An 18,140-nucleotide genomic window follows, 5' to 3' on the forward strand; every position below is an offset into this window, starting at 1 on the left:
GCTTCGTCCTTGAGCGCAAAAACAGCACAAAGTTCCCACCATTATTTTGATTATACTGAACTAGCACAAGGACATCTCCTTGCGTTCCCACCACTCTGTTTATACTGAGGACATCTCATGGATCAGTGCCCAAAGCACTCAATGCTTCTTTTGCAGGCCCCCGGTTTGCCGGGGGTGCGCTCGAAGCATTGAGAACTGTTCACAACTCTGGCTTATTCGCATGCCCCCGGTTTGGCGGGGGCGGGGTGGGGGGGGCTCAAAGCAATCAGAACTGTTTGCAATTCTGACTTATTCGCCAGCCCCCAGTTTGCGAGGTGGCGCTCATGGGTCACGTCTCCTTTCCATGTCCTCAGTTATCCCACTACATTTCCCCCTTTTTGTTTTATAATTTTTATAGCATCAAGGAGAACACGGCAGCATTACTCTCGGTACTAAACTACATGGAATTATTTTGCAGCTTGTGCAGCATCAAGGAAAACACAGCAGCTTGTTGCGATGTTGCATAGCGGGTAGCTTTCACTCGTCGTCGAACTACAATTAAACATATGATTATTATTATAATGAGCATTAACAATCCTGCAGTAGAACCAAATAAAGCATGTAATTTAGACATGGGATTTAGATTATTAAGTCCTTGAATAATTCCAGTCCATACTTCTTGCGAATTAAGTCGTTGTAATTTCTTCTGGAAAGTTTGTTGAATTTTCCCTTGTAAATTTACAATTTCTTCTGTCAAATTTTTGTGATGTAATAAATGCTTTTTTATTGTTGTCGAGGGGAATGCAGACTGATTATATGGAACTGAAGTGACACAAAAGGCACTTTGATTGCAGTCACAACGTAGCTTCATTTGTCTTTGTAAATTTATAAGTTGGTCCCCCAACATAACCACAGCTTGTTGTAAGTCCGCTATTTCCGAATATATTTCCGAATCAATTTGTCGTTGATAGGACCAAAGCATTCCAGAATTTTTATGCCAGTCAGTTATATAGTCAACGGTCTGAATAGATTGTTCTAAAGCAACTCCAGCAACTGCAGCAGTAGCTGTTATGGCTATAATACCCATGACAGCTGCAATCAACATTCCTACAAATCTTTTACTTCTTTTTAATGCATCAACTAAATATTGCAAAACAGCCATAGGAAGAGATTCTTGCCATTCCCTTCCAAGATTGACAGGAAGCCAAAGACCTGTCCGAACTCGTAAGATATACAAACTTTCAGTAGATATGTTAAAAGATATACTAGAGTTAATACAGGTATACAGAGAGCAATTTTTACACATTGCAATACCTTGAGTCTCATTCCATACAGCTGGTCCCTTTAACAATATATAAGGTAATTTCACACAACTACGAGTATACCAAGTAACATCTTTATGAAAAATCAAACTATGATTTTCAGATTTATTAACCATATGTCCTACCCAGGCATTAATCTTTCTCAGAGCTGCCATAAGCTTCCACAAGTCCTTTTGGATAGGATATCCATTTAAATGAGGACCAGGAGGAGAAAACCCTCCAGCATGCCATACTATGGTATCATTAATAGTATTGCTATAAATAGTGTTATCTTTTTTATGCCAGTATAAATCCTTTAAACACTTTTTTCCTCAGGCGGAGCCAAAAGGGCTCCAATCAATGACGCTTCCCCAAGAAGTATTAACAAGAACCCGAGCCATTTCTCCTCGGCATCGAGTCCAATGGACCCAATCCGATAATCGATCCACAAAAGGCACCTGGCATGGAGGCAAATAAGGTGCAGAAACATTTTCATTAAGAGTGGAATTAAAACTTTTAAAACTATAAGCACTCAAAAGATGTAACCCATGATATCTGTTTTCATTTTTGACAACACTTAACCATGCCTGATAATTCATTTTGAGACAATGATCTCCCTTTCCCATACAAATAAGAGGTCCATTAACACCCACAGTGTAATTTTCTATTATCCTTCCTTCTTCTTCTGGCTTCAAAGGGCCTCTATCATCAAAAGGACCAGGCAACCATCCAGACTCATTTACATATACAAGAATTGGGTCATCCCACCAGGTAACCCCCATATTAAGAGGAGGGTTAGGAATATAAGTCCAATAAGTATAGTTAGTACAATTTATCTCATTGGCTGATATGCTTATTACCTCTGCAGACAACATTGCCAACATAGCTACAAAAAGATTGGTGCTAGTGAGGGGTTTACCCTGTGAAATGACAAGATTTTCAGCAGTGCCTGCAAACTTTTTCATTTGCCCCCAAGTCACTGGAGACGCCCTCTTTGTTTGATCCAACGGCACACGGAATGCTCTCTTGCTCAAATCCATCTCCACACATCCCTTTGTCATTCCCATCACATCAAGGCTACGCTTAGTTGCCATCCCGAAGCTTTATCTTCTTAGCCGGCACCCAATAGGATTCAGCTCCTGCAGAAACAAAAGCATATCCTCGACCCCAGTGAAGAACCTTGTCAGGTTCCCAAGTGTTAGTATTTTCATTTAATATAAAAACAGGCTGTCTAAGTTCTTGTGTACTTGTTTTTGTCCAATGTCTGTCAGCTGCACTAAGATCATCTTCTCCATGATTCAAAAAATTAAGAGTAAATAAAGCAAGACTTTGTACCTCATCTCCCCCTTTTTGTTTTATAAACATTTCTTTCAAAGTGCAGTTTTTAGTTCAATAACCGCTTGTCCCGTACTGTTTTCTGGGATACCTGTAACATGCTGTATATTATGTGTGGCAAAAAAAGTCTGACATTTTTGAGAATGATATGCAGAAGCATTATCAGTTTTTATGCTGTTGGGAATTTCCATACAGCAAAAGCTTCTAATAAATGAGTTATTACAGCATCAGCTTTTTCAGAAGATAATGGAGCTGCCCATGAGAAATGAGAGTAGGTATCTACAGAATGATGAATATATTTTAACTTCCCAAAACCAGGATATTGAGTTACATCAATTTGCCAGATAGTATTAGCAGATAAGCCTTTAGGGTTAACTCCAATATTCAAACAAGGTTGATTAATAGCAGCACATTGCGGGCATGTATGGAGAATAGTTTTTGCTTGTTTCCATGTAAGATTAAATTTATTTTTCAATCCTCTGGCATTAGTATGATATCTATGATGTTCTGCTGTAGCTAATTGTATAGTACCCACTAAAGTATCAATAAAATCATTTCCATCTACCAATGGACCGGGTAAATGAGTATGAGCACAAATATGAGTAATATAAAGTGGTGCAGTACGTAGTCTAATTATATGTTGTATTTGCAAAAATAAAGAATGCAGTTCTGATCCATTATCTGGGATAAAAGCGGTTTTAATATTTTTAACTGTAAATTCCACATACTGAGAGTCTGTAATTATATTAAGAGCAATTGGATAATCTTGTAACAATAGTATTACAGCAAATAGTTCTGCTTTTTGAACTGAAACATATGGAGATTGTAACACCTTATGATCATGACTGTTAGCATATCCTGCTCTTCCCGTTTTATTGGCATCAGTAAAAAAAGTTGGTCCTATAACAGGATCTGATTGAACTATTTTTTTCAAAATCCAATTAGTCTTTTTCAAAAACTGTAAACGTTTATCAGAAGGATAATGATTATGTATTTTACCTATATAATGAGCACAGGCAATTTGCCAGTTATCCTCTAGTTGAAAAAGAGTTTGTATTTCTTTGTTTGAAAAAGGACTATAAGTTCATGTGGGTCCTGACCACATAGTTGCCTTAATCATAACCTACCTTTAATAATAATATCAGCTATTTTTTGTACATAAGATTGCAATTTCTTTTGAGCTTTATGAGCTAAAAATATCCATTCTATGAGATTATCTTGTTGTTGTAGTAAACCAGTAGGAGAATGAGGAGTATGAAATACAATAAGTCGTAAATGATCGAGAGATTCAATTCGATCCAGTTGTGCATCATGTATATGTTTTTCTATCCATTTAAGTTCTTGTTCAGCCTGGGGAGAAAGTTCACGGTGACTATTTTAAAGTCTTTTATCTAGGTATGTTTCCGAAAACACATTAATTTCTCAACATGTCTTCAGTAGCATAACCAGATAAAAGTCCCCGAACATAATTAGAATGCATTCCATATGCATTAATGGCTTCTTCTAGCATTTTAAAAATTTTTATATCATGATGGTTATAATCAACATTTACATATCCATTCGGAAATTGATCATTAGCAGGCATAGCTTGTCTAACAATAGGGAAAGCAAAAAAGGATTCAGAATATTGCTTTTCTTGCTTATTCATTTCTTCTTCCAACAATATTCTATTAGATTCAGGTTTTAGAGGAAAGCGAAACTGACGAGAGGCTCCAACAGGATAAGCTGCTAATTCTAAAGGAGGAGCCGAAGGAATAGTAGGACATGGCTCCTGATATGAAGGAGTAGTAGTATTGCTTTTATTTTCTTCCAATTTAGTCATCAAATTTTTTAACTTTGAAAGTATATCAGAAATCTCATTTTGTTGAGAAAGTGGCATTTCATTTTGTTTGCTAGCCTGCTCCTAACCTTTATCATCATCAGAAAAAGCCCCTTCATCATTGGAGTCTGAAAAATCCTCTCCTGTCTCAGACACAAGAGGAGGAGGGGACGGAGGAAGGTCCTCTGTAGGAGACTCACGAAACAAAGTACAAAAAGCAGCAGAATGATCGGGAGCAGAATTCGGACGCTGAGGACGCGCCCCATTGTCACTTTCCGTTTCAGATTGTAATGGTTCCAGGGCAAGGGAAATTAATTTACAAAGAGACCAAACACGGACAGATATAGGGTCTCCATGCTGATGAGCTCTTCTTAAGGCTCGCATAACCTGTTTCCAAACTTTTAAATTTAACTGGTTATGACCAGTAGGTTGAAACCAGTAACAATGTTTATGTACCAGCGCAAACAATTCATCAAACGATTCCTGTTTCACTTTTACTCCTGAACTCCATAATAACTGTTTCAGGAGTTTACTAAATTGAAATTCTACTGAATGGGAATTCCCCATTACAGTTACTCTACTGTTGCCGAAGATTTCGCTTACTCTGAGCGGACCAATTTCCCCTTCGGTCCCGCGATCACGCGATTACTTACTTTCAGGTCCCTGTTCAGGCGCCAAATGTTGTAGTTTCTTAGGACAGGGCCGAAAGTAAGCTCATCACACGAGATGAATTGTGCCAAAGCACAGCAGTAGAGGGCTGCCACTCGCTCAGGCAAAACAGCGCCGTCTGTCTTGCTGTGGTAACTTTTATTAAAGCATTATCTAGGTTTACACTTTAAGACTTGTTTTTCTTAACATTTCAGAAGTGCCAAAGCCGCAACCTATGTTTTTATTAATTATACAAGCAATAATTGGCTTTCGTGAGCACCTGCCGTGCTTCGTCCTTGAGCGCAAAAACAGCACAAAGTTCCCACCATTATTTTGATTATACTGAACTAGCACAAGGACATCTCCTTGCGTTCCCACCACTCTGTTTATACTGAGGACATCTCATGGATCAGTGCCCAAAGCACTCAATGCTTCTTTTGCAGGCCCCCGGTTTGCCGGGGGTGCGCTCGAAGCATTGAGAACTGTTCACAACTCTGGCTTATTCGCATGCCCCCGGTTTGGCGGGGGCGGGGTGGGGGGGGCTCAAAGCAATCAGGACTGTTTGCAGTTCTGACTTATTCGCCAGCCCCCAGTTTGCGGGGGGGGGGGGCTCATGGGTCACGTCTCCTTTCCATGTCCTCAGTTATCCCACTACATACTGGAAAGATAAAGAAAGAGGACCCTAAAGACACAGACAGCAGTGGTCCTGATGAACAACCTGACCCTCCCACATAAGCATCTAGGCAATCTTAGAGGTGCTGTTGCAGTATGGTGCCATGGAACTATCTGGACTCCATCTTCTCAAAATTATAATACCTGACCCTTTCCAAACACTTACTAGGTCATAGATTGCAGACATTGGATTATTGCTGGCTAAAAGCTTACTGGTTTCAAGGGGTAGATGATGCAGTGCTCAGTATGAACGACTGGGACGCGAGTTGCCTATGAAATAGGCATTATGACTTACAGGAAAACAGGAGTACAGTTTTTCCTCTAAAGTGAATATCACTCACTTTCTGTTGAACCTGGAGGAAGTGGGTAAATTTAATCTGGTGAGCTTCCTTACAAACAGGTAGTAAGCTGATGTGGTTTATGCAAGTCCAACAGCTAGGTAAGGGAAGAATCAAGGCTAAGCCTAGGTGTTTGTATTTCTAATTCAGTGCTCCTTACCATTTGAAAGAGAATCTTCTTATTGCAAAGACAGTATAAACTTGTGGGTTAAAGTTTAGAAGAACCCCCAGAGCTGCCCATGTACTTTCAAATACATTGCTCTAGTGTATCAGTGCATGAGTGGGAAAGAAGATGTGGTTGTCTAGTGCATGTATTTTAATCTATACCTATAAGTGTATAAGCATATGGTTATGTAACCCACATACACTAGTAGATGATAGGGGGGATAATACTTCACCTCTGGTCATTTCTTGTTGGCGATTCATACCACCATAGGTTGTGAAATTTAAGCCAGATTTCTGGATTCCATGGAACATGTGTAATGGAGTCCACTAATGATTCATAGCTCTCCAAAATGTCAAGGCTCAGGTGTTTGTATGGAGTGAAGGATGGAATTATATCTGCAGTTAGTACACAGTGCACTGTCCACAGTAAGCACACTATAAACAAGATTCCACTCATATTTATGGTCTACCAAGTGCTTGGCAATATATTAAGTATTTTCATGAATCTCCTCTCACTTAGCTCTTAGAAAAACCTCTGAGGTAGACATTATTAGTTTCACTGTAGCAGATGAGAAAACAGGAGTTCAAATGCTAAGCACTGAAAATTGACCCAAGGGGTAACATACCACAGAACCAGAAATCATGCCCAGGTGTATTGACTCCAAATTCTATGTTTACTTAAAAATTAACAATGACAGGCTTCCCTGGTGGCGCAATGGTTGAGAGTCCCCCTGCCGATGCAGGAGACGCGGGTTCGTGCCCCGGTCCGGGAAGATCCCACATGCCGCGGAGCGGCTGGGCCCGTGAGCCATGGCCATTGAGCCTGCACGTCCGGAGCCTGTGCTCCGCAACGGGAGAGGCCACAGCAGTGACAGGCCCGCATACCGCAAAAAAAAAAAAAAAAAAAGATTAACAATAACAGCAAATATCCTATAATTGAAACAATAAAAACAATAATATTTATACTATTCTGTTTGTACTAAAGGACAAAACCATGTGTTATACTTGAGAATTCTTGTGTAGGACAAAGAGAGGAATGAATGAGAAGAGTGTCACTATGATGGTAGTGAACAGGGGAGAAGAGATAGGACTGTAAACCTGTAACTTGGGGGAACATTTTGCAGAACTTTGCATTTTTCCAAAAATATTACGCGTTAATTTATTAACAGGTCTAAATATTTGTGGCCAAATATTTAAAGTTGGCTCTGAGTGAAAAAATAATATTGAAAAGAAGCAGGCAAGAGACTGGTGATTTCTGGGAAGAGAGCACACAAATAAGAAAGACAAGAAAATTAAATCTTATTTTACCACTGCCAAAAAGGAGAAAGTCAGCAAAAACAAATATCTTGGTAACCTGTTGTTTGTCATGCACAGAGCCAAGAAATTTATTTTGTGATTTTTCCTTTTTCCTCACATGGATGCTCTGAAGAAGAAATGAAGAGTCCTTATTTCAGGTGCAGAAGCCAAGTTTCAAATTAATTTTAAAATGTAGCCAAGGACACTTAACTGGCAGGTTCCCAAACTTAAATTCTTTCTGTACCCCCATCAACTTTACCTTTATCAACTTTACCTATGCCATGCACAGTGTGTACAATTCTAGTAATAATAAAAGTAGCCTAACAGCTATAAAATATATAGTGTTTCAAAACTCTGTGTGTCTTCTTGCAACCTTGCCTTGAGTTTGGCATGATCAAGATAACTGCAATTTAGGAGGGATATTAAACTCAAAATTCCAATTACCAGAATTTCATCCCTAATTCTAACACTTACATGGTAATTCATTTATTCAAAACTAATTTGTTATGCCCTTGCTATCCTAGAAACTCTTCTAGAATAGGAATTACTACCCTCACAGTCTTTCCCTCAAGGAATTAATATACTGGGAGAGAAAGACAAGTAAAATATTGATTGTAATGCAGAAGATGAGAGTTTGTAAAGGGGTGACTCAATGGTTCCATAGAGCAGAAAGAGGGGACTCTGTAGCCCAAAAGGTGTGGTCAGTCAACAATTTCCAAAGATAAACAGATTCAAGCTAAGACTTGAAGAATAAGTAGTAGTTAAGTAAGTTAAAATTAGGATATGGAAAGTCATAGGGGTTGAGATGGTCTTCAATATGAAGGAAAGAGTATGTGACAGCTGAAGGAAGGAATAATTATTAAGAACACTAGAACTCATATTAACAAGTTTACTTTTTGTTATGAGGACAGTGGGAAGCCTTTGAAGGATGATAAGGAGTACAGCAGTAAAATTAGACTAGCAGTTGTAAAAGAACACATTGATTTCAATATATAGAAGAAGTAAGGAGTAAGCACCAATGCAGGCCAAGTGTATCAGTTAACTTTGCTGCATAATAAATCACCCCCTGCTTGGTGGCTAAAAACAACAACAATACATTCTATTTAATGTAAACTTCAGGTCAGCTGAAGGTCAGCTGATCTAGGCTGGGCTCAGCAGGAGTTGCTTTGCTCTATGTGTGTCTCTCTCTTTTTTTTATTTTATTTTTTTAAGACTAGTGGGCAAGCTAAGCATGTATAACATCTCACAGAGACAACAGAGATGCTAGAGAGAAAACAGAAATTTGTGAGATCTGCAAGGCTGTACTGTCTAATATGGTAGCCATTCACTACATGTGGTCATTTAAATTTATTTTAATTAATTAAAATTAAAGAAAAAAACTTTTAAATCTATTTATTTTGTAATAGACACATTTCAAGGGCTCAAATGATACATGCCATTAATATGGTTTTAAACAGCACAGGTAATGCATATTTCCATAATCGCTAAAAATTATATTGGACAGTGTTTTCTTAAGGCTCCTTTCTCCCATACCACATAAGTGAAAGCAAGCTCCACGGGCAAACACAATGTCAAGGGGTGAAGAAATACACTCAGCTCACCATGAGGCCATAGCAAAGGTGTAGATACAGGGAGAGGTGAAGAATAGGGACCACAAAAAACAGGAATAATTTATTATGTTATAGTGGCAGTGGGTGATGGGTGCAATAAAGAGAGTGACAATGATGATGGAGAGAATTTTATTAACTGGAAAGAAGTTTAAGAGTGATTATTAGTAGAACTCGATGAATGAAAGTTTGGGATTGTTGAAATAAGGAAGCAAGAGTTATGTCCAGAGTTTTTGCTTGGACACCTAGGACAACTAGGCAGTGTCAAATACTGAGCAAGAAAGAAGTCAGGTAAAGGTTTAATGAGATAAAGCCCACCAATTACAAGCACAGTTCTGAGTACTAGGACTAGTACAGTACCTTGTCCAAATTATAGTATTTATTAATGTGATTTTATCATTACCATAATTTTTATATGTTATTGCTTCCTTCTTCATCCTTCAAATCTGCTCCTCTAAATTTTATATTTTTAATTTCTTAATTAAAATATATTTGACATATAACATTGTGTAAATTTAAGGTGTACAACATGTTGATTTTATATATAATATGATTGCCATTGTAGTGATAACACCTTTATCATGTCACATAATTATTTCTTTTTCATAGAGTTTCATTTGAATAATTAAGTTCTAATTCTAATTATTAGAATAATTAAGATCTAGTTTCTTAGTAAGTATGATGATTATAATACAATATTGTTGTCTATATTCACCATACTGTGCATTCTATCTCTAGGTCTTACATCTAACTGCAAGTTTATACCCTTAAACATTTCTCCTATTCCCCTCACTCACCAGACCCTGGTAATCACCATCTCACTGTCTGTTTTTACAGGTTTGGCTTTTTTAGATTCCACATTTAATGGATATCATACAGTATTTGTTTAATATTGTCACCATCCATTGAGGCTTTGAAGCACATAGTAGATGTTCAATAAATGTTAGTTGCTTGTCAAAAGTACATAGCAAATGAATAAATATATAACATATATTTTCTTCTAAAAGTAGATCAAAGAGCTCTTGAAAGTGAATTCCTTGAGTTTAGATTCCATTCAAATGTTTTCACTTTAAAATGTTGTGCTACAGTCATCAAGCATGACTCTTTGATATAGTTTAGGTGTGGTTTCCAAAAAAATCAGCTCAGGGACTCAAATTCCCTCTTTCTTTTTTCTTCTTTCCTCAGAGCTTACTGCTCTACTAATCTAAAAGTTACAGGGTCTTTAAGAGTCCATATATAATCTTTTTAGAAAACTTCATACCCTTATTTTTAGGGTCTGAGAAAAATGAAGCATTGAATTTCTTAGGCATGCACCTAACCTCTTTGTTTATATGTTTATGGATTGTTTTGTTTGAAGGTTAGAGGGTTGTAGAGTGAAGGATAACTAAGAAGTGCCAATTACCCTGTGGGATGCAGGAACAGGCTTTTTATACAGCCTTAGTTGATCCCTGTGTCTGCTCTCCAGCCTTTATCATTATTTTTCTGTATATTAGAGAACTTTAAACATGATGTGGCTTTACATGGGTTTATGAAGATTCACACTCAGACACAAAGCAATAACTTTCCATGATTTTTGAATCTGGGCATTGTGGAATGAAAATAGTGAATCAGATTTTCTAATTCTCAAAAAATATTAAAGATAAGCAAATTTCACTTAAGGATATAAAAAAAACCTGGTAAGATTTAGTATGTGCTAGGTACTTATAATATGTCAAGTACATTTTACCTTTCCACCAATCCTAAGATTTAGGAATGACTATTAACTCTGTTTTCTAAATGAAAAACTGGGGCTTGGATAAGTTGTATAATGAGCCCCATATCAAGTGGGTATTACAGATAAAACCTAGATTTGAACTCATTCTGATTCCCAAGTCCATGTTCTTTATCAATAAGACAGCATTCATTTAAATAAATTATAATAATAATTAAAGCCATAGTTTCTTGATCATCTTCTTGGTTCTATGTACACTGCTTACTTACTGCTTACTGCTCACAAGATTACTGCTCACAAGATTTCCATGAAAGTTGCCCAGTTTCCCAAGATCACATAATCAGAGGGTGGTAGAGCATTTGTTCTTTTTATTCTTTTTTAATAAAAAGGGTTTTTTAAATTATTATTTCTCTACAAGACTTTTTTACTGAAATATAGTTGACCAACAGTATTATGTTTGCTTCAGGTGTACTATATAGTTATTCAGCCTGATACAAAATGATCAACATGGTAAGTCTAGTAACCATCTGTCCCCATAAAAAGTTATTACGATATTATTAACTATATTCGTTACACTATATATTACATGCCTGTGGCTTACTTATTTTATAATTGGAAGTTTGTACCTCTTAATCCCCTTCATCTATTTTGCTCATCCCACCATCACCCTCCCTTCTGGTAACCACCATTTTTTCTCTGTATCTATGAGTCTGTTTCTGTTCTATTATGCTCGTTGTTTTGTTTGTAAGATTTTAAATATAAGTAAACTCATATCATATCTTTCTTTCTCAGTCTGATTTAATTCACTCTTAGCATGATACCCTGTAGATCCATTCATGTTGTCACAAATAGCAAGATTTCTTTTTTATGGCTGAGTAATATTTCATATATATATATATATTCCATAAATATATATATTTCACATATATTTTTTTCTTTTTTTTAACATCTTTATTGGAGTATAATTGCTTTACAATGGTGCATTAGTTTCTGTTTTATAACAAAGTGAATCACCTATACATATACATATATCCCTATATCTCCTCCCTCTTGAATCTCCCTCCCACCCTCCCTATCCCACCCTTCTAGGTGGTCACAAAGCACCAAGTTGATCTCCCTGTGCTATGTGACTGCTTCCCACTAGCTATCTACTTTACATCTGGTAGTGTATATATGTCCATGCCACTCTCTCACTTTGTCCCAGTTTACCCTTCCCCTTCCCTGTGTCCTCAAGTCCATTCTCTACATCTGCATCTTTATTCCTGTCCTGCTCCTAAGTTCGTCAGAATGATTTTTCTACTTTTAGATTCCATATATATGTGTTAGCCTATGGTATTTGCTTTTCCCTAACTGACTTACTTAACTCTTACTTCTTTAGCCATTCATCTACTGATGGACTCTCACATTGTTTCAATATCTTGGCTATTGTAAGTAATGCTGCAATGAACATTGGGGTGCATGTATCTTCTTGAATTAGTTTTTTTTTTAACTATGTGTCATTTTTTTATTCCATGGTGGAGATTTTTCTAATAGCTTCTTTAATAATACATTTTATAACTGGTTTCCATATGTCATTGCTTGGCACTCTCTCAACTGACATTTATTTGATTATTTCTTATACGTCTGAACTAAAGTGTTAGTTTTCTAGGGGTGCCATAATGAGTTAGTATTCTTGTTTTGTTTTACTAGTAAATAGCCAGAAGTGGATTGCTAGATCATATGGTAGTTCTATTTTTAATTTTTTGAGGAACCCCCACACTGTTTTCCACAGCAGCTGCACCATTTTACATTGCCACCAACAGTGCACAAGGATTCCCTTTCCTACACATCCTCACCAGCACTTGTTATTTCTTGTCTTTTTGATGATAGCCTTTATGACAATTGTGAAGTTAAATTTCATTGTAGCTTTGATTTGCATTTTCCTGATGATCAGTGATGTTGTGCATCCATTCATGTGTCTGTTGGCCTTCTGTCTGCTTTATTTGGAAAAATGTCTATTAAGATCCTCCACCCATTTTTTAATGGGGTTATTTCTGAAATGCAGGTCTCCTGAGTCAGATTTCATGCACTTCCCAACTCTACTTTTTAATCACAGTGCTGAATTTGGGGAGACAAAAGGAAACACTGGCTTCTTGGCTTCAAGGAGCCAGGGCATTAAAAACAATAAGACCGATTTCTGACTCTCTTGGAAACAAGTGATGGTTTCAATTATACTTTCAGAGACTAAGGCAAAGTCCTTACTCTAGTAACAAGATCATTCCCTGTCTCTGCCCCTGTCCCTTACAGACTGGTACCAAGGATCATTTTTGCAGGGGAGGCTACCTTTCATTATCTCAATGAGACTGAATACTTATAATATCACATACCACTTAATAGCCATATGACACTGGGAAAGACACTTACTCTCTTTAAACATCAGTTTCTTCATTTTTAGCAATAAACCTACCTCACAACATTTAAGCAGAAAATGAGATAAACTTTGGGAATTAATTAAGCTCCCATTGGGACATAGTGACTGAAAACAGATGATTTCCTAGGACTAGATTTTTATATCAGAAAAGAGAACAGGAATTTATTAATAATAATAACCAAGATTTAAAACTAACATGTTGTTCTTCCTCTCCCCTACTTTCTCATCTTGTTCCTCTTTCTCCCGCTCTTTGTCTTCTCTTTTAGGCCAATCCAGTTCAAAATCACTTGGATGAGGGTAAGTAAGGTAAGCATCTCTATGTGGGGCAGTGGTATTGCAGGAAAGGGGACCCCCTTCCAGGGCCCGAAAGTGGGCTCTTGTCTAACACTCTGAGATGAATTGTCCAAGGAAACACATGTGCTGACAAAGCAAGAGACTTTATTGGGAAGGGGCACCCAGGTGGAGAGCAGGAGGGTAAGGGAACCGAGGAGGACTGCTCTGCCATGTGGCTCACAGTCTCAGGTTTTATGGTGATGGGAATAGTTTTCGCGTTTTCTCTGGCCAATCTTTCTGACTCAGGGTCCTTCCTGGTGGTGCATGCATCAATCAGCCAAGATGGATTTCAGCGAGGAAGATTCTGGGAAGTTGGTAGGACATATGGATTGGTGTCTCCTTTTGACCTTTCCTGAATTATTTTGATTAGTGGTGCCTTGTTAACTCCATGTTCCTTACCAGGACCTCCTGTCATAAAATAACTCATGAAAATGGTTACTCTGGTGTCTGGCCAGGGTGGGCGGTTTCAGTCAGTGTTTCGCCTAACAGTGGTAGGGTAGGAAGTTATGGCCACATTATCTGTCAGAGCTTGGGCATCCACAGGGTAGAGGTGATGACCCATCAAAGGGTGTCAGAGACCAAGCACAGTTATTTCAGTGGGGTTGGAGGGTGGAGAGAAACCAGCATGTGATGTTGGGTTTGCAGGTCCAAGTGGATAAGAATCATGTCCTTGTGAAGTGGAGGTGCTATCATGATCAAAGCCTGATGACCAGAATAGAATATGAGAATCCCAGTGGGATAAAGAGTGTCTGCACATTGGGAGGTTGGTTGCCTTGGGTACTGGAACCCCAGCTGAAGTGACGAGGAGGGAATCATAGGAAGAGATTTCCCTGTGTGAAGTTGTAGAAAATATTCATGGTGAAGAGGGTGTTTGCAAGGGGTAGGAGTAAGTGGAGGATGGGAGGTTGCTTTGGGAGACTGCTTACACACAGGGAGATTGATTAAATAAAGAAGTATATTAAAGAAAGTAGGATTCAGGTTTCTCACCACTAGAGAAGAGTGTTACAGAGAGAGAATACTTGGATGAATTCTAAGGTTTTGGAATGTAATTGGAGGTAGTGGTGTAAACTTTTTAGATAAATCTGTGGGTGGGTATATAAATAAATACAAATATGGGTGTGTTAGCATACGTGCATATATCCCTGGATCTGTCCACTGAGAATGCCTGGGAGCAACAACATCTCAACAGCAGTGAGCACATCCTGTGTTACCAAGCACAGATCTCCCCTGAAAGAAACCAGGCTTCTAAGTAAAATGAATGATTACAGGACTGAGAAAGGATGAGTCTGAACATCTAATTGTGCCAAAAAACCAAGAATTTTCTCAAAAAATGATATGAACGCATGTCAAAAGACACAGAATATAGCTTGACAAGATTCCCACTAGACAAATTGGGAAAATTTGAACATCATCCATTAGTAATAGATAAAGGAGGAATGATTTGTTTATCCATCCACAAATACACACACAAAATAGAGGATGCAATACTTACATTGTCTCAAAGTGCCTCTCCACAAAATTCTGATCAATTAAAACAAACATTTTTAAAAAAAGTAATTTCCAGCAGAGAAGCTGGGCAGAGACTGAAGCTGAATTTGGCTTCTGTACCTCAACACCGAATTAAATCTCGAAGACAGAGATTTGGGTGAAGTAGAAAAGAATAGCTTTATTGCTTTGCCAGCAATAAAGGAGGCCACAGCGGGTTAATGGCTTCAAAACTGTGTGTCCCAACCTGGAGGGGTAGTGAGGAGTTTTATAGTAAAGGTTCAAAGAGGGCATGATCAGCTCATGGACCTCCTTCTGATTGGTTGGTGGTGAGGTAAGTGGGAGTCAGCATCATCAACCTTCTGGTTCCAACCGGTCTGGGGTCTAGTGCTTAAGGGCAGCACAGCTGTTAATTTCTCTCACCTGGTGGGGGCCTCAGTATCTGCAAAACAGCTCAGAGATATTGTTACGTCTATCCCTTGATGAGGAAACAGGACTCTGTCCCAAGGCTGCATTATTGTTTCTTCTGACTGTTCCTCCCTTGTCTCTGCATCCCTCCCTTCCCTAATTAGCATCTTTTTGAACCTGCCCATTGAAATTCAGGGAAGGTCTTGGAGGCTGAAAGAAGCCAATTTCTTATAATCAAGAAATAGGGGACACAGAAAGGCTTTTGTGCCCAGGAGTCCCACAGGGTCCTACTCACTCAGTATCAAGACCACATTAATCAAATGATCAAAGTTAGCATCACCAGTAACAGGTCAAATCAAAATTATATGTCACCTAATAGGTTGCAATGAGAACAAAGCATATTTGTGATATTGCTGTTAAAGAAGTATAAACCGAATCTAATTCTGAGAGAATAAAAGTGTCAACTTAAAAAATATTCACGGGCTTCCCTGGTGGCGCAGTGATTGAGAGTCCGCCTGCCGATGCAGGGGACACGGGTTCGTGCCCTGGTCCGGGAAGCTCCCACATGCTGCGGAGCGGCTGGGCCCGTGAGCCATGGCCGCTGAGCCTGTGCGTCCAGAGCCTGTGCTCCGCAACAGGAGAGGCCACAACAGTGAGAGACCTGCGTACCACAAAAAAAAAAAAAAAAAAGAAAGAAACAAAGAAAAAAAATTCACAACCTAAAAGTTGAGAGTCCTGTTTTATTTGGTGGGAATTTTTAGGACTTCAAGCCTGGGAGTCAGCATCTCAAGTAACCCTGAGAGAACGGTTCCAAGGAGGAAGGGGTGGGGAGCCAGGTTATACAGAAGTTTTGCAAAAAGGGGCAGGTAGTCTGAACATCAAAAGATTATTGTTAATTAAAAGAAACCATATATCCCAAGTTAAGGAATTTAGCGCTTTTCTATGTATGGGAACATGCAAGAGTCTGGGCTCACTGAAATCATTCCTTTGATATGCACCTCAGCTCTATGGGGCCAGTATCCTGTATTTTCACACCCTGAGTTTCCTCGGGGCTCACCACTGCAGAGTGGCTGCAGTCTGATGGCTGCTAGATGGCAGGTATTCTTTCCTTCCTGAGTTCCCTCAGGGCTCACCAGTTCACATCAGTGGTGGCTGCCATCACTGATGACTGTGACACCATCTTGTTTACTGATATGACAGGAAATACTCCATTTCGCAAAAGACAAACCCAAATGAGGGGGTCTCTAAAAAACAAACACAAAGAAAACCCCACAAAACAGACCTGCAGTCTTCAGAGAGGTTGAGGTACTGAAAGTCAAAGAAAGCTGAGAAATGAATTCACATCGAAGGAGACTGAAGAGAGATAACTAATTTCAGTGGGTCAGTCTGGACCACCACCTCCTTTAGCTATAAAGGATATAATTGGGATAATTTACAAATTTGAATGAGGTCTGAGTATTAGATGGTGATAATGCATTAGTGTTAATTTAGTGCTTTTTATGGTCATATCAGATTAGGTAAGAGAATTCCTTATTCTTAAGAATTCCTTATTCTTAATTCTTATTCTTAATAAGAATTCCTTATTGTACAAGAAATACACAATGAAGTTAGGGTGATGGGGCATACCAGCAGCACGTTCACAAATAGTTCAGAAAATAAAAGTGTCTGTTCTGTTTTTGCAAATTTTGTAGAATAGCCAGTTTGTTTCAAAATAAAAGGAAGGAAAAAAGTCACAGTGGGCATTTACTAAATGCTTTGCTTCCTTCAAATTACTTGACATATGTTAATTTACTTATTTTTTAAATCATGCAGCCAGGTAATATTATTGTTTCTAGTTGCAGAAAAGATAAGCTAGGGCAGAAATAATTGTTTGGTTCTGTCTCCAAAGAGAAGAGGAGAGAATTGGGAAAATGGAGACAGACAAGGAGACCACAGGAAACAGCATTGTCAGAGGCATTGGGAAATACCAGAAGCACCTGAAGCCAGGTTTTGAACACTTAGTAATCTGGTTTCCAAAGGCAACTGTTTACCAATACACTACTAATCTCTATTACTTTTTGGCAGAAGTTGCCTTATTTCCCAAGGTTTCACAGCCAGTATGTAACAGAGTTGATATTCTAATTCCTTCCATATATAATTCCACAGTTCTAAGGTTATATCATGCTTTCTCAAAGACTAAACCATAATAAATGCACTTCTGTGTCCTGGTATCAATCTAGAACATTGAATATGGTCATATTTTAACCTAGTTTTTACCTCTTTATCTCTCCTTCAGTATTCTTTCTGTGTCTGTCTGCCTCTTCCCCCACCCCCATTCTATCTTTCTCTCTTATAGCTCTTTTTCCAAGCATCTCCAGCAGGAGGAGCCTTTACTCAACTTTACTAATCTCTTTAATTACTATCACTTTATACTAGTCTCCCTTTCACCAAATTTCAGTTGTTTTTCAATAGATTTCCAATGGGTAATCTGACATCTTTTGGGTTATGAAGGAAACAAATTGTCGAATAAAATATTCCTAGCAATATAGACAGGGGAAGCTGTCTATATTTCTATAAATAAATATTCCTAGAAATATAGACAGGGGAAGCTTGTCTTATTAAAAGTAAACAAACCCACAGACAAAACAATGTCT

At 38.3% G+C, this 18,140-nt stretch overlaps 1 protein-coding gene across 3 annotated transcripts; it reads right to left on the reverse strand.

Moving 5' to 3' along the window:
* Positions 1–319: 319 nt before the first annotated feature.
* Positions 320–5,218, reverse strand: LOC132519423 (inteferon-activable protein 208-like). Of its 3 annotated transcripts, none has more exons than XR_009540161.1 (3): positions 5,088–5,218; positions 2,141–2,419; positions 320–531 (listed from the first exon to the last, which is right to left on the reverse strand). XR_009540161.1 is itself a non-coding variant. In XM_060147348.1 (2 exons), exons 1-2 carry the CDS (start codon positions 2,372–2,374, stop codon positions 517–519), a joined length of 249 nt encoding a protein of 82 aa, XP_060003331.1. In that variant the 5' UTR covers positions 2,375–2,540; the 3' UTR covers positions 320–516. The 3 variants fall into 3 exon arrangements, 1 of the variants encoding a protein (XP_060003331.1); XR_009540162.1 differs by having other exon boundaries at positions 5,038–5,153; XM_060147348.1 differs by lacking the exon at positions 5,088–5,218 and having other exon boundaries at positions 2,141–2,540.
* Between the last annotated feature and the right edge of the window lie 12,922 nt (positions 5,219–18,140).

Source organism: Lagenorhynchus albirostris, chromosome 4 (genome assembly GCF_949774975.1).
Source record: "Lagenorhynchus albirostris chromosome 4, mLagAlb1.1, whole genome shotgun sequence".
Taxonomy (NCBI): domain Eukaryota; kingdom Metazoa; phylum Chordata; class Mammalia; order Artiodactyla; family Delphinidae; genus Lagenorhynchus; species Lagenorhynchus albirostris.